The sequence below is a fragment of the Orcinus orca genome, chromosome X (genome assembly GCF_937001465.1).
Source record: "Orcinus orca chromosome X, mOrcOrc1.1, whole genome shotgun sequence".
NCBI lineage: Eukaryota > Metazoa > Chordata > Mammalia > Artiodactyla > Delphinidae > Orcinus > Orcinus orca.
Window position 1 is genome coordinate 34461617 of NC_064580.1, and position 24173 is coordinate 34485789.

The 24173-nt window shown below is 40.4% G+C and overlaps 2 protein-coding genes across 2 annotated transcripts in view; one reads left to right on the forward strand and one right to left on the reverse strand.

The window, feature by feature from the left end:
- Window positions 1-24173, forward strand: part of SYTL5 (synaptotagmin like 5) — a 131262-nt gene that overhangs the window by 17225 nt on the left and 89864 nt on the right. The window contains exon 2 of the mRNA XM_049704794.1: window positions 9506-9984. Within this exon, the coding sequence (XP_049560751.1) occupies window positions 9866-9984 (119 nt within the window). The 5' untranslated portion in view covers window positions 9506-9865. The remainder of the gene's footprint in view (window positions 1-9505; window positions 9985-24173) is intronic.
- On the reverse strand, window positions 20911-22251 carry LOC101280258 (E2F-associated phosphoprotein-like). Its single transcript, XM_004281336.4, has 2 exons — window positions 22094-22251; window positions 20911-21953 (listed from the first exon to the last, which is right to left on the reverse strand). The coding sequence occupies exons 1-2, from the start codon at window positions 22164-22166 to the stop codon at window positions 21166-21168; spliced, it is 861 nt and encodes a 286-aa protein (XP_004281384.1). The 5' UTR covers window positions 22167-22251; the 3' UTR covers window positions 20911-21165.

A 24173-nucleotide genomic window follows, 5' to 3' on the forward strand; every position in this document is an offset into this window, starting at 1 on the left:
TGTTCCAGGCAGAGAGTCTTGCAAATTGGAAGATCTGGAGGTGAAGAAGACCATGGCTTCTTTAGAGGATGAAGTGTTGAGTGTGGTTAAAGGATAGATATGAGAGAGAGGGATAGGCAAGAGTCGGAGCCTGAAGGGTTTTTTTTTTAAACCATATTAAGCAAGTTTGAACTCTTAAGGGCAAAGGAAAGACACTGAAGGATTTAAGCATAGGAGTGACAATGGTCTCATTTGTGTTTTGGAAGAATCTGATGTAGGAGAGCGAGAATGGAGGTGGGAAACTGTGATGCTGAACAGTCAGGGTGGTATCACCTATTTCACAACATGTCTAAAACCAAAATCGATTATCACCCACCCAAACCGGCACATCTCCCCAAGTTCCCTGTTGCTGGCAGTGTCACCTGTATTCTTCCAAGATCACATTTAAAAAATTATTTTTGGCTTCTTTCTCTTTTGCTTCTAACCACACCTTATCGCTTCTTAAAAATCTTAAAGACATAAATAATATATGATTATATGAACATGTATAAAATAAAAAACAATATGTCAATAAGCCCCCTTTCATCTCTTCTCCAACCTTTGACAATCCAGCTACCATCTTTATAGGCAACGTGATTAACAGATCAGTATGTATCATCCTGTGCCTTTACCTATACATTTACATGTATTATATGTGTGTATACTGACCGCAGTACATTACATCCGTATGCATTTAAAAGCATAAATATCTTTCTGTTTTCAGCTAACAATGTAGCTTAGTTATTTACATGTCAATACATATTTTTAAATACCTCACTTCAATATGGTACCATGATATTACTATAACTTAAGGCTATTTCCGAATTTTCACTCTTGATGATTACGCTGCAAAGAATATCTCTACATTATCCTCATATGTACACACAGGTATTAATTTTTCTGCAAGATAGATTCTTAAGTGGTCAAAAACATTCAAAACTTAATTTAAAAAACTTTATTGAGGTACGATTGACATAAAAAAGCTGTACGTATTTAATGTATACAACTTAATGAGTTTGGAGGTAAGTATACATCTGTGAAACCATCACCACAATGCCGTAAACATATCCATCACCTCCAGAAGTTTTCCCACATCCAATTTATGTATGTATGTATGTATGTATGTATGTATCGTGTATTTACGCTAACACGTAGCAAAGTTTTAAGTAAACAGCACCGTATTGTTAGCTGTGGGCGCTGGGCTGTCCTGTAGATCCCTAGGAGTTAATCATCTAGCATAACTGAAATCTTGTACCCTTTGACCAATTTTGAAAAATTCAATTCATCCTCTAAAAAGGTTGACAGGAACCATAAAGGCTGTGAGATTTTACCCTACTTTCAAGCTAAGAAGTAGGCCTGTCACTATTTTATGTTTGGTGATTGAAGACACACACTCCTGGGTCATATACAATGTATTTTATTCCTCACAGCAACTCTCATGAGCTTCACATTTGTGTTGGTTCCCCTTGCCCGCAAGTGCTCAGGTGAAAATTGTGCATGCAGTGAATTTGCGTAACAGCTGAAGAACCCTGAACATGTATCCAAATTTTTTACAGTGGACTACAAGCAAATCTGCCGTCTGCCCTTGAGGGAGAGTTTTGCTTTATTAAACAAATTGTAAGCAGATCTTCCCTTTGCTCCAGAGAGAGACATACTATGTCTTTTACTGGTCGCTCTGCAAACATTTCTGGAAGGATTGTCCGGAACAAAAGGCCATTTAGTGCCTCTGCTCACAAGACATGTAAATATGGAGGAACCCACGGAGAATTCTCTCTAGCTAAGGGTTGAACCTATCTCCACTTCCACCAATGGAGCAATGAGTATTCCCATTTCCACGCACCCTCACCAAACACTGGATGATAATTGATTTTTGTTTTTTACATTTTCATAACCTAATAGGAAAACTAAAAAGTGTTCTCCTTGTAATTTGCATTGAATGACTAGTGAGCTAAATAAGCATCTTTTCATGTTTATGTGAATTGCTTGTGAATTGCTAATACTGTGGGTTACACGTTTTTATTTTTGCCCCTTATTTTACCGGTTTATTTTCTTGTAATTTGTAGGAGCTCTTTATATTTTCTAGATATTAATCCTTTTTCTGGTTTATATGGAACAAATCTTATTCTCCCAGCTTGTCTCTTGTTTCTTTTCACTTTATTTATACTGGCTTCCTTTGTACAGATATTTACAATTTATATATGGTCTGTTCTGTGAAACTTTTTCAGAAATACAGAATTGTATAGGTCTTGATAGTTAAAAAGCATGCAGGGGAACTACCAGATATTATGATCTAAGTGTGTCTTCGAATTTTTCTTTCAAATCTTTCTCTCTTGAATTTATTTAGGTTCTTTCCTAACCAGTTTTTTTATTTTAAGATAGACAGTCTTCTCTTTAAAAATATCAAAATACATGATGCCAAGATTAAGAACCAATAATGGTAAATATCTTTTTCCAGACTGAGGGTTCTGTGAAAATTCACAATGAGCATCAGAGCATTAAAGATTCTGAGAAGTTGTGGGGTTCTGTTGTTCCATGGAGGCCCTGAGAGGCAGTCACTGTCATGGTTGGAAGCAGGGTCCTTGAAACCAGACTGTTGTGAGTTACTTACTGACTGTATGACTTTGGACTTGTTAATTAATTTCTCTCTGTCTCAGTTTTCTCATCTGTAAAATGGGGGTATTAGACTTTATTTTGCGAGAGGGTCATAAGGATTAGTTGAATTATCTAAGTATTAGCTGTTGTGGGACATTTTGAGGATGCTGTTCCTGGAGCATCACTATAAAGCTGATGGTATTGTTAGTTGAGCTTCCTATTACTGTTTGGAGAATCAATACCATTTTGAAAAAAAATTCAGCTACTGCACTCCCATGGAATGTGCCACATAGACTTGTCCACGTGAGAAGAAACTGCTCTATTGAAAATAAATGCCTGGGCTTCCCTTGTGGCGCAGTGGTTAAGAATCTGCCTGCCAGGGACTTCCCTGGTGGCCCAGTAGTTAAGAATCCCCCTGCCAATGCAGGGGACACGGGTTCGAGCCCTGGTCCGGGAAGATCCCACAGGCCGCGGAGCAACTAAGCCCATGTGCCACAAGTACTGAGCCCAGGTGCCACAACTACTGAAGCCCACATGCCTAGAGCCCGTGCTCTGCAACAAGAGAAGCCACTGCCATGAGAAGCCTGCACACCGCAACGAAGAGTAGCCCCCGCTTGCCACAACTAGAGAAAACCCACGCGTAGCAACGAAGACCCAAGGCAGCCAAAAGTAAATAAATAAAAATAAATTAAAAAAAAAAAAAGAATCTGCCTGCCAATGCAGGGGACACGGGTTTGAGCCCTGGTCCAGGAAGATCCTACATGCCGTGGAGCAGCTAAGCCCATGCACCACAGCTACAGAGCCTGCGCTCTAGAGCCCGCCAGCCACAACTACTGAGTCCGCGGGCCTAGAGCCCATGCTCCGCAACAAGAGAAGCCACCACAATGAGAAGCCTGTGCACCGCAATGAAGAGTAGTCCCCGCTTGCTGCAACTAGAGAAAGCCCGCACACAGCAACGAAGACCCAATGCAGCCCAAAATGAATAAATACATAAATTTATAAAAAAAGAAAATAAATACCCGCAATTCTGTAGCATCTGCCTTTGAGTGTTTCAGCTTGGGATTCATAGCAAAGGAACTATTCATTTCTCTCCTCACAGCATCTTTATCCCTCTGGCAGTTCTCACTGCTTGACAGACGTGTAGTCTTGCCTGCTCACCTATTTGAAAGGCACTCCCAAGTGAATTTTGCATGTGTTATTTAGCTGGTTTTTCTAAGCATCCTAAACATCCCTATAAATGTGCTGAAAACCCATCTCACTGTTGTGTTGTCACACAGTAACAGGCAAACAGGAAGTTAATTTTATTTGTATTAATTTCATCCTAAGAGCACTTTCAGAAACATTCTATTTTTATTTTTTTTCAGTTGGTATGTAAGCATGTTTTATTTTTTTAAAGAAGGATTGTATGATACACGTTGTTCAATAACCTGATTTTTTAACTTGACATATAGTATGCATATTTCCACCTTAATAAATATATCAAGTTATATCGGTGTGCCCGTTTCCTGTTATCTGACATTGTTTCTAATTTTCAGCTCTCAAGCAGTGCTATGGCAAATCTCGCAAGTGTCTTACTAGTTCCTAAGGGTACATTTTATACTTGGAATTGGTGGGTTAAGTTCCTGCCCTTTTGTGGTGGATTTTAGAATACTTTGCAGGTTTTTTTTTTTTTTTTTTTTTTTTTTTTTTTGCGGTGCGCGGGCCTCTCACTGTTGTGGCCTCTCCTGTTGTGGAGCACAGGCTCCGGACGCGCAGGCTCAGCGGCCATGGCTCACGGGCCCAGCCGCTCCGCGGCATGTGGGATCCTCCCGAGCCGGGGCACGAACCCGTGTCCCCTGCATCGGCAGGCGGACTCTCAACTGCTGCGCCACCAGGGAAGTCCAGTTCCTGCACATTTTTAAACATGATACATGTTGCCAAATCACCTCCAGTGGTAAAAGTCTTGGAGTTAATGTCCTTCATATTGCATTAGAAACAGTTGCCTGCAAAAGAGCTAAGTTATCATGGTCTCTGTTTCATAACTATTATAGTCCCTCTGGCATTACTTTTTTTAAAATGAGCATGTTATTGTGGGGTCTTTTTGTGACTAGCTGAATTTATAACTAAGTAACAGTGCAATGAATTTTTTTTTGTCTGTCTCATAATCTTCTTAAATGATGGAAGAAGCATAGCTAAAAACATTCTTCACAAAGATAAATCTTGGGATAAGACTGGGTTATAGCTTCCTTAGCAGTTATCACTGTGTATCTTATGGTTATTTTGTGAAGACGATAAAATGTATAGAGGATCATTTGTGACATGTCATCCTTCCTAGAGGTCTTGAGATATAAATTACCCACCTGAGATTAGGAAATGTTATTCAGTCATTTAAAAAATAATTTATAGTTATTCTAATTTCTCTTTTTTTAAATATCTTTATTGGAGTATAATTGCTTTATATTCTAACTTCTAATGCATTTTTCTGTAGAAAATGATACACAGTATCTCAGTATGTTTGAGCTGCTACAACAAAAATACCATAGATTGGGTGGCTTAAACAACAAACATTAATTTCTCACAGTTCTGGTGAGGGCCCACTTCCTGGCTTTTAGATGTTGACTTCTTCCTGTGTCCTTACAGGGCAGAAGGGAGGAGGAAGCTCTTGTCATTCATGAGGGCTCCACTCTCATGACCTAATCGCCTCCCAAAGGCTCTACCTCCAAATACCATCACATAGGGGATTAGGTTTCAACATATTAATTTTGAGGGGACACATAATGTCTATAGTGCACAGTGTAGTTGTCATAAATATAATTTTGAAGGCTTTCATTTACCATTATCACTTTCTCCATGTGTTTCCTTTCAATTTTTTAATGAAAATTTTCATACATAAAGAAATATTGAAAGAAGTACAGTGAACACTCATGGACTTGCCGACTGGGTTCTGCAGTTGTTAACATTTTGCCATATTTGCTTTATCTCTATAGTTAATACTTTTGAAATTATTTGAAAATAAGTTACAAATATCACACTTATCAACTAAATACTTCATTATGCATCTTCTAAGAGTAAAAACATTTTAAACAATATTCTTATTAATAACCACAATATCATTGTCATACTTAAAAGAGCTAGTAATTTCATAATATCTAATATCCGGTCCCTATTCAAATTTCCTCATTGTCCTAAGAATGTTTTTTTATAACTCTTGTTCTAAAGGATCTAATCTAAATAATCAAGGTTTACGTATTGCATTTAGTTATTTGGTTATATGGCTCTTTGGTCTCTTAATCTACAATAGTTCCTCCATCATCTTCTTTTTTTTTTATATCATTGACTTGGAAATGTGTTGGCCAAACCAGAATATCAAGTACTCCCATTTTATATTTGTAAAACTCACTATTTTTAAAGCTGCATTTCAAGTACCCCATAATGAGATACATTCAGATATACCCTTTCCTTTGACTAAAATACCAGCCCTCTATTAATTTTAGGTGTATGTTACTCAAAACAGATGCTTTTTAAGAAACTTATGTTTTTGTGTGGTGCTGTGAGAATTTTTGATCATTGCATCTTGTGTGGCACCGAGCAGACTTAATGACCTGTCCTGAGCTATCTATGCTGAAAGGCGGCAGAATGCAAACCATCTTATCATCTTTTTAAATATTTTAGCTCAGTTCGGCAAGGCTACTGGCCAGAGAAGGAAAAATCTGTATCTGAAATGTTAAAGGAAAGAGATCTGTTTAAGTGAAGGTTTTGAAGAATAAAATAAAAATGAACTCATCTCTCCTGACTAGTGTTGGGTACATTTAACTAAAAGAATGAGACTCACCTCTAGATAAAATGCACTCGTGATTATTTTCACTCATTTTTTCACTTGATTAAAGTGTGTACATAGTGGGTAAGGGATTCAACAGGAGGGGCTATGAACTAGCTGAAAACAGGCACCCAAAAATGGTACACACTGGGACTTCCCTGGCGGTCCAGTGGTTAAGATCCCAAGCTTCCAATGCAGGGGGCACGGGTTCAATACCTGGTCTGGGAACTAAGATCCCACATGCCGGAAAAAAAAAAAAAAAAGGTGCATACTTAAGTAAGCTCATCACAACCCAGATGCTGGTCCTCCAAAGGCTCAGAAATGTGATTTGGTCAGCATACAGAGAACGGATCAGACATGGGTTCAAAGCAGACACAGAGGGTTCCATTGGCAGGACCAGGACATCCATTCCCTGAAGGGAGAGCTCTAGGGGAAGCCAACTTAAACCAGAAGTGTCCAGGAGGAAGTAAAACTCAAGCAAGAGGAAACAGTTGTCTGCTCTGAGTGATTCATGACATGAAAATTTGTCAGACTGAAGCCTCATCACCCAACATGGAACGTGTACTACCAGGAATACATAGGTTATTTTCATTTTGAGGCCCAAATGCTTCTGTTCTGGTCAGAGTCTGGATCTAGCATCTAGCTCCTTGGAACTCCTCTCTCTCTGGCCAAGCTTACTGTCTCCTCTGCTCCACCCTGTATTTCTCCAGAAGGACTGGATGACCATCATGTCCATTCCATGTTAGTAAAGTATACTCACAGTCCGGTCCTGGCTTATGGAGGAAACATCCTGATTTTCCTGATAAAATTTTAGCTACTTCTGATCTCCTTGGTCACTCATTTATAAATCATCTCTAGCAATCCAGGTATAGATGGGTAAAAATCCACTTAGGGCTAATTTTGTTCATTAAGCTCTCACTGACTAATTTCATTTTTCTTATATCCATGCTTCGTTTCCCATCTTCTCTGTCACCTTCCTGTGCTACCCCCGTGGTGTCACTACTCCCCTCCGTTTATTCTCCTCATGAGTAGACTCTTGGAATTTTAGAGGGCAGACTTGCATCAACTTAAGCCCGAGGCAAGGAAAACCATAAGCTTCGAGTCAAGCATTTTATAGCTCCCAACCCTTTAAATAAATTCTAAATACAACTCTATAGAATATTCACACAGGACATTCTAAATCTGACATTTCAAATACAAAATATGTCTTAAGTGAACCTGGCTGTGATGATAAGATGTTCATTAACTGAGTTACCAAGTGCTTTTTCTATTTCTGCATGAAACCAGATGAGACACACAAGGGTTAGAAAAACAGCTGTGGTCTTTATCTGAGAGAGACCACAATTGACAGTGATGTAAAAACCAAACCTTTCTATGTCTGTGGGTCTATTTCTGTTAAATAAGTTCCGTTACCAAAGGGGAAGGGTCGGGGGGGAGGGATTAATTAGGAGGATAGGATTAACATATACACACTACTATATATAAAATAGATAGCCAACAAGGACCTACTGTGTAGCACAGGGAACTATACTCAATTTTTTGTAATAACCTATATGTGAAAAGAATCTGAAAAAGAATACACACACACACACACACACACATGCACACACTGCATCACTGTGCTGCACACCTGAACCTAACACGACATTGTAAATCAACTATACTTCAATTAAAAAAAAAAGGAAAAACAAAACAAAAACTCCAAACCTTTCTGAAGAGCCCCTTTTACTCTTAACCTTGTTGTTTCCTCTTCATGTCAATCTTGGGGTCCTCTGGGCCCTGTAGCCTCTAGAACTTTGGAAATGGAGGAAAGGACTGGAGTATATTTAGAGAGTCTACACTCTCTGAGACCTAGCCAGTTTCCTCCAAGGGGGATAGCTCTTGGTCTGTAGGAAGCAGTTCAGTTCTGAGTCATTTCAGCAAAGTTCTGGTTTCGTTATACAATGTAGAGAACAAACACATAGGGACTTTGGAAAGTTAGAGAGGCCCTGGACTAGAGCCTGTCCTTTCAGATCTGAGAATTGGAGTCAACCTGACCTTATGGTAACTGGGAGGTCCCAAAGCAACCTTTGAGTAAATATCTCATTACCCTTAGAAACCTGGCTAGAACCACCCAAACCAAGTGTAACCTGCATACGGATTGTAGTTCAGAGACCTGAAGGGAAGCTGAGGAACAGTGTCGTGGGATGATGCCAAATCACAAAACCCCGTAGGTCACACTAAGAGCCATCGTTCTTAAGGGGATGCGCAGAGAGAATACAGGTAGCAAGCCAATGAAAGAATGTGCCCAAGAGTTAATATGATGGAGAGGGCCTGGTGAGCTTATGTTGACAAAGGGATAGTTTTAAAACATCTATTTGGTGGTGTGTTAATACAGAGCTGGGCTAACTCATGAACAACCATGTACATCGTAAGATATAAACCTATACTGAGAATAAAACATCACCCAGTAGTTGAAGTTCCTGTGTTCTCCTCTCTGATTGCATCTCTCAGAATTCCCCATGAATTTCCTTATATTTATACTCCAAATGTATGTGGTCCTAAATTAGATGTAATGTCTTTGAAAATTATTTCCTTCATGCATATGCTATTATTCTGCATGAATTCTTCTGCAACTTAAGTTTTTGCATTCAACATGTTTGTGAGAGAGATTTAGGTTGATATGTGCAGCACTGATTCATATTTGTTTTGCCGGCGATGATTTTTTATGTCGTGGTCCTAGTTTTGGGGAGGGAGGGAGGGAAGGCATGATGGAGCCACTGAAGGGACCTGTCCTGTGTCGACAGTCCAGACTGTGCTCTTAGAGTCCCAAAGCGGTGACCCATGGATCAGCTGCAAGGGTGGTAAACGGGATCTGGCTGGTAGAGGAAGCTCTTTATAATGGAAGAAGCAGAATTGACATAGAGAACCTGGAATCAACTAAATATAAGTACTCTTTGATGGTAATAAATACAATAAGTATTTCATAAATGCATGTTTACTGATTAAAAAGTGTCTTTTGAGTTAGGCACATCACTGTTTCAAAAATTAGACACTCTTACAAGTGCTCTGAGGAAAATGGCCTAATTTTCCTCTCCTTTGTTTTTTCCACCTTTGCAGTGTTTTCTGGATTCTGTCCCAGCGGATCTGTTTCCTGCTCTGTAACTTTCTGGGTTAACGTTGAGCATCATTAGGGAAACTCAGCTGCCACTGGACTGTACACCACCACGAAGGCTTTGGAGATCTTTTCAGTTAAAAGAAGAATGACTTTCTTGAAATGTAATCCCAGTGGAGCTTGTTTTCTGTGTTGCCTGGAAGAATCCCTACCTACCATCAGCAGTTCTTCAGAGACCTTATAAAAGCCTCTCTACATCAAGCAACTGAGTGACTCTGGGTTGTTCGGGGAGACCTTAAGAATTGTGGATATCAATTCACCTGGAAGAGTCAACCACTGCTACTCAGAGCTACTGCTGAAATACCATGTCTAAGAACTCGGAGTTCATCAACCTGTCATTTCTATTAGATCATGAGAAGGAGATGATCCTGGGAGTCCTAAAGAGAGATGAATATTTGAAAAAAGTAGAGGACAAGAGAATAAGGTAATGTTCTTTTGTCTGCCTTCCTTGACTGTTTTCTGTTTGAAGCAATTTAGATCAGAAATGGGGCAACTGCAACCACATTGGTGACACGTGTTAGTCAGTGACTTCGTAGATTGCAAGCAGTAGCACAAATATTAGAAAACATCTTTGGCATTTTATCATTTATCTAGAAGGAAGGATGGGATTGAGTTGTAAATAGGTTGATGAGAATGTCAATTTGCCAATGACATCATAACTCATAGGTAAGTGGAAGGACTGCTCAGGTTTGAGAACCAGCTCTGGGATGTACTAGTTGTGTGACCTTGAACCAGTGACTCAACTTTTCCATGCCTTGGTTTCCTCATCAATAAAACAGGGATAATAGTAGCACTCATCTTATAGCGTTGTTGCAAAGATTAAGGAAGATAATGTGTAGTGCCTGGTACTTAAGTGCACAATAAATGTTAACTATTATTTATTTATAATGCCTTTCTTAGGTCAGTCTTAGTGGGAATTTGCTTTGACCAGAGCTGGGAGAGGAAGGGGATCTGGAAAGTGAAAAGTTCCCATTGTATCCCAGAAACCATCTGAATTTCTTGAAATAAGTTTCTGTGTGAGGAAAGTTGAGTAATGTGGGCAGCGTTGAGTTTCACATCAGTTGTAGGCAGGGTTGATATTTAGCTGAATCCCCAGGTGTGACCTCATCTGTCTTTCAGCCAGTATCCATTCTGATTGGTTACGTCATCTGTTCTGAATGATCAGAGCATCATTCTGATTGGTTGCCACATTCATTCTGTTTGGTTGCTGCCCGTCCTGTCCTGCTTGTTAACTATATTTGGTTAGGGCTTCCCTGGTGGCGCAGTGGTTGAGAGTCCGCCTGCCGATGCAGGGGACACGGGTTCGTGCCCCGGTCCGGGAAGATCCCACATGCCGCGGAACGGCTGGGCCCGTGAGCCATGGCCGCTGAGCCTGCACGTCCTGAGCCTGTGCTCTGTAGCGGGAGGGGCCGCAACAGTGAGAGGCCCGCGTACTGCAAAAAAAAAAATATATATATATATTTGGTTATTACGTCTCAACTCTGAGTAGAGGAGCAAAGATAAACAGAGTTCCCTCCTCAGTCACTTCCTACGACTGTGCAACAACGTGTAGCTTTTGTATATCGCGTGTCTACCAAAACTGCAATCAGAAGCTTATGTTTGTTTTACTTGAGGAGAAAACTCATCATAAGATTATCTTCACATGTTGCAAAAATATTCAATGTGCCTAAAGGAACTAGGATCCTTAGAATTAGAAAGATATTGAAATATTCTTATTTCATAGTGAAGAGCTCAGAATTTTTATTTCCATCATTTCAAGGTATTCCGCCAATCTTAAAGGCTTTGATTAAAATTATTGCACTTTTTCTGTGCTTAGAATTCAGGTGGCAATGAAATGCAGTTAATGATTTTCAAGAAATCAGTAATATTTTTGGCATTGGTAGTCCAGTCATGAAAAGTGACTGAATTTTCTAATGGGCTGCAAAAAGTTATATTGTTTATGGGGGGCAAGGTACAAAGCAATTATTGATAACATTCTCAGGTGAATTCAAAATCACCCTGTTTAGGAAAAAACAATTTAATAACCAGATCCCAGGAAAGACTGAAGTACAATGAGCAGGACTTTGTTCAGAATATTTGTTCCTGTCATTCTCAATAACTATTAGTAATAATCTATTACACTCCTTCTTCCTTTTTCTCTATCTTCCCTTGCCTTCTTTCCTTATTCTCTGTAACAATTGTGTCATATACAATAGAGCTATCAAGAATAAAGCTGTTGATTTCTTGGCTCTTTTAAACATTTAGAGGATAGCAGAAGAAAGGCTTTTTACAGATCTAAGAGATACTTTTATAGAAAATAGATTCTTTTTTGAAAGTGGCAATGTCTTGTTCCCTTCTTTCATAACAACACTGACTAATATTTAGTTCGTGCATTTTTTTTCTGCATTGTCTCATTTTGTTCTGAGCTACCAAGACAGGAGCCCAGGCCAAATGACTCAAGGCTCTGCCACTCTTCACCGCTTCCTGTACTGAGAAGCCACGCCAAAGTGGGTGGCATGGGTTTAGAGTGCGTTGCTGTTGAATCACCCATCTAACGTTCGTTGATTCAAATCTTAGTTACACCATGAAGTCTTCGTGTCACTTTAGACTAGTTGCCTCCATAGATCTAGGTTCCTCATTTGACAAAACAGAGATAATAACATTAGCTACCTCGTTAGGCTGTTGTAAGGATTAAATAAGCTCATATTACCAAGAGCTTAGAACAAGGCTGGCCTACAGTAAGCACTTAATAATCGCTGGCTAACATCATTAGGCTTATTGTTGGTTTGTGTTGCTCTTGATTTATGAGTTGTTGTGAATACCATCAGTGCTCCACTCCGATCCTTTTGAGCCCCTTTCTTGGATCTGTGCTCTCATCTCCCAGTTTCCACGTGCTTTACTTCTAAACACTGGCACCTACTACCTTCTTTAGAGGACTACCTTTGGGTGGCTGGAGTTGCCCATAGGAGTAGAGAGCCACAAATGCCAGATAAACTTGAGTTTCTGTCCCTACTGGGCCGCCCCGGGCCAATGGCTGATGGGTACAGAAACCCTCGCCTGAATGCAAGACCGACTCTACAGTGCAACTTCTGCTTCAGGGCTCCCCATGGGATCATGCTGAGACTGGCCTTCAGGTAAAAATCACAGTCTTCCTTAGTCCCCCTTCTCTTCCCTTTCCTGCCTCCCCTACTCCCTTATAGATTCCTCCTGAGAGCATTTCAGAAATCACTTGCACAGGTATCTACATCTCTGAGTTAGCTTCTCAAAAGCCCAAGCAGGAGATTTGGCAGACCAGTCAGTGAACTTAGTCCATTTTCCTTGATATCCTCCAAAATCATCAACACAAAGAACTTATGGTGTAGCAGATTTTACTGCAACTGTAAACATTCGTGCTTGCTATTACAGCCATTGTTTTCACTACGCTACAGTGGTGTAGGTTGACATTTTGTGGGAGTCTGGAGGAATAAGTAAGCTATTATGGATAAGATAGAAATTGAAGGAATGGTTTCACAGAAGAGCTAACATTTGAGCTCAGCCTTGAAATGGGAAAAGGATGTTGACACTGGCAAGTATAGATCAACTGTGTTTCAGCTGTTTACCATGACCCACAAATTTGCCTTCAGATTCCGCTAGTAAGTTTCAGAAGGAAGTGGAAGCCAAAGAAAATTTTTAAGAATTATGATGATTACTAAGAAGAAACTGATCTGGAAAGTTAGTACATTGGAGTTTGGGAAGCAGTGGATTTCTTGTTTGTTTGTATATTTATTTGCTTGAGTAGGTTGTCCTTAGAGATAAGGAAAATAGAACAATGAAAGAGTGTAAAAATGGTATCGAATCAACATTTTAGGCCTGTTGCCCAACTGTGCCCCACAGTCCGTATAGCCACTGAAGTGTGTGGCATTAATTAAGGTGGTGAAGCCGAATCTGGCCTCTGTACTCCGACACCTAATTAAATCGCGGAGACAGAGTTTGGGGTGAGGTAGAAAAGAATAGCTTTATTGCAAAGGGGGGCACAACGGGCTAACGCCCTCAAAACTGTGTGTCCCAATGCAGGGGGTGAGGGTAGGGGGTTTGTGAGGAGTTTTGTAATCAGGGGGGCTGGGTTGCTGATGAGGAGCAGGGTGCGTGCAAGGCCTGCGTTCCTTCAATCCAGAGATTATCTGGAGTCAGGTGATGATGCGTGAACTGTGACCTTCTCTGGAACGAAAAGTGCTTCATCAAGTAGTTAACATCTTCCATTTGGTGGGGGTTTTAGTTCTGCAGAAGAGCTCAAAGATATTGTTATGTGTATCCCTTTAGGGGGAACCAGGACCCTGCCCCAAGGCTGCACTATTGTGTCTTTGAACTGTCTCTGCATCCCCTCCCTTCCCTGATTAGCAACTGTTTGAAAGGCTTTCCGTGCCCAGGAGCCCCACAGAGTCCTGCTCGGTTTCAGTGGGACTGACCTCTAGGTGCTTCTGAAGGTGCTTTGCACCCAAAGGCACATGAAAAGTCTGATAATTACCTCCAGGCATGAATTGTAGGCTGGGAAGAGATATTTGCCAACTACCAGAGCATTCTAGGTTGATCCAAGAGGCTCAAATATATTTATTCTTCTCCTTCCGACTAAGAAGGAAAAAGAGGTAGGAGATATCTAGACACAGGTTTCAACTATTAGAAAGTAAGTTTTTAAGATATTCTCTGTGAAGAACAAATCACTTAGATGTATTGATGGCTTTAATGCAATGAAGAAAGAGGGAGGAACTGATGCAAAGAAAATTGAGCTATCAACAGTAATTGCAAATGGAAAAAAATACCGACCATTTGGAACCACAAAATAAAAATCTTTATTGATCATTTTGTTCCTTAGGTTTTTCTAACTTTGGAAGAACTCAGCCTAACAAATATGAATACATGCCACATAGTATCTATGCCACATAGTATCTCATTAAAAAATTCTTACCCTACTTGATTTTTCACACCTAAAAACAAATACTGTTCAATGTCTACTTTGTGGTATTGGCCTATATATAAGAAATCTTCAACTTATAAGTGACTGTGTTACCGAGTCCAAGCTCACTCTGCTCGCCGCACAACAGGCCAATAAATCGGGAGACGAGGTGTTGAGGCAAGGAAGACGACTTTATTTGGAAAGCTGGGCATCTGAGAAGATGGTGGCCTAATGTCCCAGAGTACCATCTTATCGGGGTCTGGATGCCAGTTTCTTTTATAGAACAGAGAGGGGGAGGAGGTGAGGAAGTAATGTAAAAAGGCCATACGTCTTGCAAAACATCTCCTGATTTGGCCAGCCTCAGAGAGGGGATGTGTTTATTTCTTCTTTCTTGGAGCCATTCACAGGTGGGCAGGGTCAGAATGTTTCCCTGTGAGCTGAACAAAGGCACTTTACTTTAGTTTAACATTCAGGCAGAGGGGCACGGTTCCCCAAGGGAGGCCATTATGTATGCTAATAGCTGTAGACAACATCCTTTTGGTGATTATAGTAACAAAAAGCAGCAGAGAGCAAAGGTTAAAGTAGAAGAAACAGATCCAGCCCGGAGTCAGATTTTGTTCTTCCCTGTTACAGCTGTACATTTCAGCAGTTCATCTGTGGGCTGTATTGTCACTTAGAGGCTGTCATTTCCATTTAGCCGCAATGCAGGAAAACGTATCTGGCCTTATGTTCTGTTTGGCACCTCTTCTTGGGCTTGTGTCAGTGGTGAACTCTGTTGGTTGTCTTACTGCGTACATTTCTCTTTTCTTCATCCCTACCCAAAACTCTGTTTTGCTCAGCTCCAGCAATGGATTTTTTAAGACAGTCCCTTGACTTTTTTAGGATAGTCCCTTGACTGGGATTCCTCTGCCAATTATTATTGGTCTGGTGGTGGACATGAGACCAAAGATGACCCACTCAGACATATATGGCCTGAATTTATGGAAGGTTCTCTTTCTCACTGGATGGGTTCAATGAACCATGTCATCCTGGTTGCTGCTGAGTATAAAAGCCAGCACAATGATGAAGCGGAGCCAATAGGTTGGCAGAAAATTATTGTCAGCATCCTGATATGCTAGAACCTGCCACACTTCTGGCCTTATTCTTTAAGCAATATAATATATTTCAGTGTTATTTATAGCAGTTTGGATCAGATTTTCTGTTACGTGCAGCCAAAAGCATCCTACAACCCCCAGAACTCAGGAGTAATCAACATTTGTTGAGCGTGTTCTATGAGCCAAGCACTCTGTATTCATTGTTAGAATAATGGAGGTGAGCAGAGACACAATCTTAATGCTTGTTGGGTCCATAAACATAAAACAGTTTGCAGTCATGGATCAGGCTTTATCTATGGTATAAACCAAGGGTCAGCAAACTTTCTGTAAAGGGCCAGATAGAGAATGTTTCAGGCTCTACAGGGCATATGCTCTCTGTTGTGACTATTTCACTCGTGACTATTTTATTGATAAAAACAGGCAGTGGGCTGGATTTGGCCCAAGGGCTGTGGTTTGCTGACCTTTGGTGTTGAAAACAACACCTTGGTAAGTTCTAGCCTTGGGAATAGCTGCATACACCTGAAAGCTTGATAAGCCATCTTGGGGAGAAGCAGGACATTTATAGCCTAAGAGAGAAGATGGAGTTGGACTAGAAGCCATCAGCTAATAGAGGTAGAACATGGGCTTCTGTCTGGGAGGTTAGATGATTTCACAGGGTCCTTCCACCTCTAGGAGAGTTTGATGCCTCACCCAATTTGTAGTGGCTCACGTGCTGGACAGCTTCAATGTATTTCATTGCCTCTGTAGAAGAACAACAAAATGATCTGGAGGTATAGAAAATAGCAAGAAATAGCAGGAGGTTCTGCACAATTGCAAGGGACAGATTACAACTCCATTTTCCCAATGAGGTAAGAAGTATTAATTTCCCTATTTATAGGTGGGGGAACTGAAGTACAAAGTTAAATAACTCATCCGAGATTGCACAGCTAGTAAGTAAGTAGCAGAACTGTGATTTGCATTCCCCACAGTCTGGCTCTAGAGCTCACACTCCACTCTTAGGTCACTTTTAACTTCTGAGTGATATATCTGATCTCTCAGGGGGGCTAGAATAAAAGAGATGTCAAACTCTCCAGTGCCTTCCTCACGCCGGAGAATGGATTACTCAGTTCACAAATGGATACTCATTTAATCCTCATGTCATCCCTGAGGTGTATGTACTATTATAATGTAGTATAGCTGTGGCAACTGAACCTTAGATTAAATAATTTGCTCAACTGGTAAAGATGAAAGCCGAGATTCTCTCATTCCATTTTGCTTCCTTTTCCTTTGTGCTGGGATGCTTCTGCGGTAACTGCACCCATTCCGACCCTGTTGAAAGCCCACAGCTTTACTAATAGCTGTCAGAGAAATGGAGCGAAAGAGAAAACATTTCTTTAGCCTGGTATTTACTGAAAGCTCTGACCTGTAAGCGGTATAACACTATCCAAAGTTATTACGACTTTTACTGAAGCGTTGCTCTCACACAATAAAAACTGACAAGAGTTCCTTATGTTGTTCTACCCTTTATGCTGACTGAGAACCAAAGTGCAAGCGTATAATGATTCGTTCCACACAGCTAGCCCAGCTGAGACGGGCCACCAAGCAAACCAGAGGTTAGTATCATCAAGAGACCACAGAGATCAGCCTGGGAACTGCCATCCACCTTATGGCTTTGTCTTTGGGTTTGATTCCATCATTTTACAGCAGGATGGGGGAAGAAAGAGGAGGGAGAAACAAAAGGGGAAAGTGCATTTAAATTGGCTGTTTGGAATCCTGCAGATAAGCTAAATATTTGGTTCAAATGGATTTGAAGCGATTTCAAGAATTATCCATTCACCCGGCAAGTAAGGGCGACCAACAAGTGCCAAAAACAATATCTTAATACCCTACAATTGTTTGATCTGTGGGGCTGTTTTTTCAAATCTTATCACTACCACCAAGAACAGAATTGGTTTGACCTTCTCAAGAGCGTAGACTCACTGTCCCCATAAAACACCAGGAGAACTATTAGAGTGAACTTCTAGTTTGGTAATTTCTTCTTCTTATTATTACTTTTTTTGCGGTACACGGGCCTCTCACTGTCGCGGCCTCTACCGTTGCGGAGCGCAGGCTCCGGACGCGGAGGCTCAGCGGCCACGGCTCACGGGCCCAGCGGCTCACGGGCCCAGCCGCTCCGTGGCATGTGGGATCTCCCCGACCCGGGGCACGATCCCGTGTCCTCTGCATCGGCAGGCGGACTCTCAACCACTGCACCACCAGGGAAGCCCACCTCTAACATTTTAGATTTCAGGAATATGACCGTTGTATATCAAAAGTTTATCTGAAGGTTCCTATAGTAATAGGAGTTAGGTTTAATTGATTTAACTGTGTAATAAGATTAGGCTGACATGCATTTAACAATTTTTCTAATCATTATTTCATTGCAGAGTAATTAAGCATAACTGGTAAAGATTTCATGCACATATCTAAAATTGATAAAACTTCTAATGGCAAGAGATTTTTTAAGTTTTTAAACTCAATAATGCACTAGGATCTATAAAGGGCATCAATATCTACAATATTTTTGTATTATAAATTCTTAATTCACAATTAAAGAAATATTTAATATCTTCTGATACATTTTTCATTATGGAAGTAGTTATGATTATTATAGAAAATTAGAAAATACATATAATATGAACTTTATAAACTCACATGAGATCCCTCTTCCCAGAGATATTTTCCACTTTTGTTGAATTTGCTTTCTGTTGCTTTTCTTTGTGTACATGTAATTTTCACATAATTGGAACCACATTATATATGTAAGTTTGGATCCTCTATCTTTGCTTAACGTTATTTAATGAACATTTTTGATGTCATTCAAAATTCTTTTGAAGCATCATTTTTATTAGCTGGATAAGATTTCATAACACAGATGTGCAATATTTTAACTTCTAATTTCCATGGACATCCTTATTCTTAAATCTTCTGTCTTAATTTTTTATTATATTATGATTCATATTTTGATTTATACTTCCTTTAAATTGAAAAATTGTTTTCCAGAAATGTGTCCATTTCCTCTTCACCAGACCGTTACATTATATCACTGCCAACATCAGAATTATTGTTATAAATCTTTACTAATTTGATAGTGTCCTATGTTAATTTGCATTTATGTGATTATTAGTGTTTTTACATGATTGTTAGCCATTTGTATTCCCTCTTAAGTGGATTTTTTATTCGCATTGTCTATTATTATTGGATTTTAGTGTTGTTTTAACATTTATTTGTATGAATTTATATTTGGGAAATAATTTCCAAGATTCAGCAAAAATTCATTGAGTACTTATTATGTGCAAGGCATAGGAGATGGAGATGAAGTAATTTCTAGTTTAACAGAAGCAAAGTTATATTTTATTGGATTTTTCAAAGTCTCCACTTTCACAATAACTTACACAAAGATATGTCAATTTGATTTAAAATACAAATAACTTACATCTTTGCCAGACTCTCTACAATTCATATTTTAAAGGCAGGATTTGCATTCTTCTCTACTTCTGTAACAGTATACATGCTATTTATTGGTATGGAAATTAGGGTAAGTTCAGCTCTGAGCGTCAGAAAATCAAAATAACAGTGGCTTAAGTAAGAGAGAAGGTTTTTTCTCTTTTTTTACCTTGATGAAGTCATGAGGAAAGCAACCCAGGGCTGGTAATGGTGGCTTCATGCTCATCCGAGGCCCAGGGTCCTTCTAATTGGCTGTTCTGCCCTCTTCAACATGGGCTAACACACCTGTTAAAGTAAAAAATTATTCTGACACTTATTAAAATGGTAAGGAAGACTCTATTCAGGACTATTGCCATAGATTTCAAGACTATCATGAAAAAATAAAAGTAAAAACAAAGACTGTGGTAGTAGGAGAGGGAGATCAGGTTCAACTCCAAATACAGCAAAAGCAGATGCGGACATATAGCCAGTAAGTAGGGTGAGGGGGTCAATTAATGGAAAATTACTTAAGCGGAGACATTGATGGTAAGGGAATTCTTACTAAATTGACTTAACAGAATTCTTACTGAAGGCAGGCCAGAGTGATGTCAGATATCAAGGGGTAGGGGGGCACGGGATTCTCGCTAAACTGATTTAGCAGGACTCTTACTGAATCTGGGCTCTGCAGGTTGAAGACAGGGCCCCAGGACGAGGTCTAGTCGAAAAGAGACCTCAGAGGAGGCTGTCTAAAGTTTGGTCAAGGGAAGAGTCTGAGTCACACTTCATGGTCCAAGATGGCTGCTCCAGCTCCCATCATACTGCCCTAATTCCAGTCAGCAGGGAGAAGGGACAAGGGCAGAGAAAAAGACAGTTTCCCTTTCCTTAAGGCCATTTCTGAGAAGTTTCACGATGCCCTTGCTTACATCCTGTTGGCCAGAGTGTAGTCACATGATGGCCATACTTAGCAGCAAGGGAGCTTGCATATTTAAATGGAGTTTTTACTCTGCGTGGCCATGGGAACAACTCACCTTTGGAAGTTTTATGGCTCTAAAAGGGTAAAAGGAATGTTGAGAGACAACCAGCAATTTGAGAAAATGGGTGCAATTAAGATCATGCATCTTACGGATCAGATTCGTTTACTCCTCAGCACAAATCTCATCTTCCTCTTTATGGACTCTGAAAGCAATTAAATGTCAGTGGTGATTTTCAATGAAGCATTTAACAAAAAGATCATAGCACGTAAAACAACATTTATATTCATCCTCAATGAATTTCAAAGAAACGGTGATTTGACATTTCCTGTACCATGTACTGATAACTAGGAAAACTGCTGAAAGTGTTTTTTGAAATAATCTTTATCTATGGAAATATAAGTCCCCATAAGCATCACCTAAAGAGGTAAATGGGAAAAATTAAGTACTGATAACTGCCTTTGCTGTGCATGTAACTCCTTTTTTGCTGCATTTAAGATTATTTAGTTTACACAAATTCAATTTAGAGACAGTTGAGAAGTAAACTTCAGCTATCTCTTTATAAAAGTTAAAACTAGCATGTACCTGTATGCAGCAGCAGAAGTAGTTTTAAAGAATTTTTCAAGGGCAACATATTCTCTTTAAATTATCTTTTTTGTGTATGAATGCCCAATTTCCTCCCATCAAGTCAATTCTGTCCTTTCATTGTCATAGCAATAATCTTTAAAAGCCCAGTATTTTATCCTTTTTTTTTTGTTTTTTAAAACAAATGCAGGTTTCCTACTTCTTATTGTACTGATTCTGTCTCCACATCCTCTCTCTCTGAGTAATTTACCATGTGGATAACAAGACTTTCTCCTGGTGTTTTTTTTTTTTTTTTTTTTTACCTGTAACTCCAGAACATTTTAATTCTAAAGAGCTTTAATAAATAAAAGCCCCAGTTTCCAAATATCTATCAAAAAGAGAATGAATAACGATTCCCATCAGAGCTGGGGAAAAAATTTTTTTTAAAAAGGAAGGGGAGGGATGAAGGTAGATAACCATTTTTTTCCAAAAAGATAAAGATAAAACACTGCTTCCTCAAATAACCACTGAGAATGTCACTTGAGATGAGTAGGCAGGAGGAATATAACTGTCCATATTTGCCTTGTATACAGTACTGGGCAACTAAATGCCAACTTAGCTATTTAGGAATGGCTTGCTAAAACGTTGAAAAAATGAAAGACTTCATCCTTGTCATAGACCGCCACTTCGGTGGAACATTCAGTGCACATGACTGGGTGATAGATTTCTTCCACATCTGTCTCTGCCTGCTCCACAGCGTCTTCTTGGTTAGACCTCATCTTCTTATGGCCTCGCCTTTTCTTCCTGTTCTCTGGGGTTTTGTATCTTAGAATCTCTTCTTTGTTGATAGAACAGTTCATTACAAACATTGCTCTATACTGTGTTTTGTATGATTCATGCCTTTGGTAATCAAGACACAGGGTGGTCATGCAGGTCGGGCAATTCAAGACAGCATCACTATTTGGAAAAGGCTGTTGTTGTTGACGTGGCCGCTGTATTCCAAAACCATGGTAGCCTCTTCTCTGTGTATCAACCCAGGCCTGATCTCTGTCATCTTTTTCAGGATCATATAGCAATTCATCATTTGTTGGAATTCTGTGTTGTTTCTTCTTCTTTTTCTCGGTTACCTGTGCTGCTTTGTCTTCATCCTCAGAATCAGAATCAAAATATATATCGTCATAGTACTTTGTCGGAGCTGTTCCAACTTTCCCATTTCCTGAGGAAGACCCTGTTTCTAGAGAGGATAACTTGTCCTCCATTGTTTTTATGGTGGAATTTAATTCGGCTTCCATTTCTTTTTCAAATTCATCTTCACTAGAGGATTCACTTTCTCCAGTAAGACATTCTCTAAGAAGTTTTCGTTTCTGGTCAGGAGTTCCATATAAAAGCACATCCACCTCGTCTTCAGAACAGTGGCAACTGTCACAGGAATATAAAGCCTCTTTAAAGACATTTAACTACATGGGAATTCCCTGGTGGTCCAGTAGTTAGGACTCCGTGATTCCACTGCTGGGGGCCCGGGTTTGATCCCTGGTCGGGGAACTAAGATCCTGCTCAAAGCCGGCTCCTCGTCACTAGGCTCTTCAGCTGCGTAGGGGTCATAGTCATCTTGGAGGCGGTTCATGGCGGCCTGCCCCCTCCGATACCGTCCACAGGCGTCGGCAGAGTACCTGCTTTCTCCTCAAGTCCCTTTCCTAAAGCGCTCCAGCACTACTCTCTCCTGTTTTGTTTTGTTTTTTTTTGCGGTACGCGGGCCTCTCACTGTTGTGGCCTCTTCCGTTGCGCAGCAACAGGCTCCGGACGCGCAGGCTCAGCGGCCATGGCTCACGGGCCCAGCCGCTCCGCGGCATGTGGGATCTTCCCGGACCGGGGCATGAACCCGCGTCCCCTGCATCAGCAGGCAGACTCTCAACCACTGCGCCACCAGGGAAGCCCAGTGATCCTAATTTTTAACATCTCAGACAAGATGGCACAGTATTGGTCCAGTGCTATTTACTATGCCCACTCTGTGCTTAAATGCTATATTTAACTTAAACCAATATATCCAACGTGCTATCATTCCACCATGTAATCAATATAAAATTGTTAAAGAGATATTATACATTATTATTTTTTGGGGGGGAGGGGGGTTCGCGGGCCTCTCACTGTTGTGGCCTCTCCCGTTATGGAGCACAGGCTCCGGACGCGCATGCTCAGCGGCCATGGCTCACGGGCCCAGCTGCTCCGCGGCACGTTGGATCTTCCCAGACCAGGGCACGAACCTGTGTCCCCTGCATCGGCAGGCGGACTCTCAACCACTGCGCCACCAGGGAAGCCCTCTCCTGGTTTTTAAAAATTTATTGGAGTATAGTTGATTTACAGTGTTGTGTTTAATTTCCACTGTATAGCACAGTGACTCAGTTCTACATGTATATATATTCTTTTTCATATTTTCCATTATGGTTTATCACAGGATATGCTTCCCTGTGCTATACAGTAGGACCTTGTTATTTATCCATCTATATATAATAGTTTGCATCTGCTAACCCCAAACTCCCCATACTTCCCTCTCCCATCCTCCTCCCCCTTGGCAACCACAAGTCTGCTCTCTACATTTGTGAGTCTGTTTTTGTTTCATAGATATGTTCATTTGTGTCATATTTTAGATTCCACATATAAGTGATGTCGAATGATATTTGTCTTTCTCTTTCTGGCTTATTTTGATCTCTCTAGGTCCATCCATGTTGCTGCGAATGGCATTATTTCGTTCTTTTTTATGGCTGTGTAGTATTCCATTGTATATATGTACCACATCTTTATCCATTTGTCTGTCGATGGACATTTAAGATGTTTCCATGTCTTGGCTATTGTAAACAGTGCTGCTATGAACATAGGGGTGCGTGTATCTTTTTGAATTATAGTTTTGTCTGCGTATATGCCCAGGAGTGGGATTGCTGGGTCATATGGCAACTCTAGTTTCTTGAGGAACCTCCATACAGTTTTCCATAGTGGCTGCACCAACTTACATTCCCACCAACAGTGTAAGAGGGTCCCCTTTCTCCATACCCTCTCCAGCATTTATTATTTGTAGACTTTTTAATGATGGTCCTTCTGACTGGTGTGAGCTAGTGCCTCACTGCAGTTTGGATTTGCATTTCTCTAATAATTAGCGATGATGAGCATCTTTCTACTGTTCTTGATACTCAAGAAAGGTATCCTTTGGGTTTCAGATTAGTAGAATACGTCCTTGTTTCTTGTCAGGCCAGGAAATTGAGATGATATTTATTTCAAGGTGTTCCCAGGTGGAAGACTTGGTTTGATAGTTACATATGAGATCAATTTCTGCTATGATTTTAAGACTATAGTTAATAAACAGTTGCCTGTCTGTTCACATGGCTTTGAGAGATCTCCTGGTATGTTCCTATGAGCCAAGTGTTTTACTTCCGGAAAGTGCTTGGTATCATCTGCAGACATGACTATTTCACAGTGCCCCCTCTCCTTGAGACACTTTCTTTTCTTTTTTCTTTCTTTGGCCGCACTGTGCAGCTTGCAGGAACTTAGTTCCTTGGCCAGGGATTCAACCCGGGCCCAGGACAGTGAAAGCGCAGAGTCCTAACCACTGGACCACCAGGGAATTCCCAAGACAATTTCT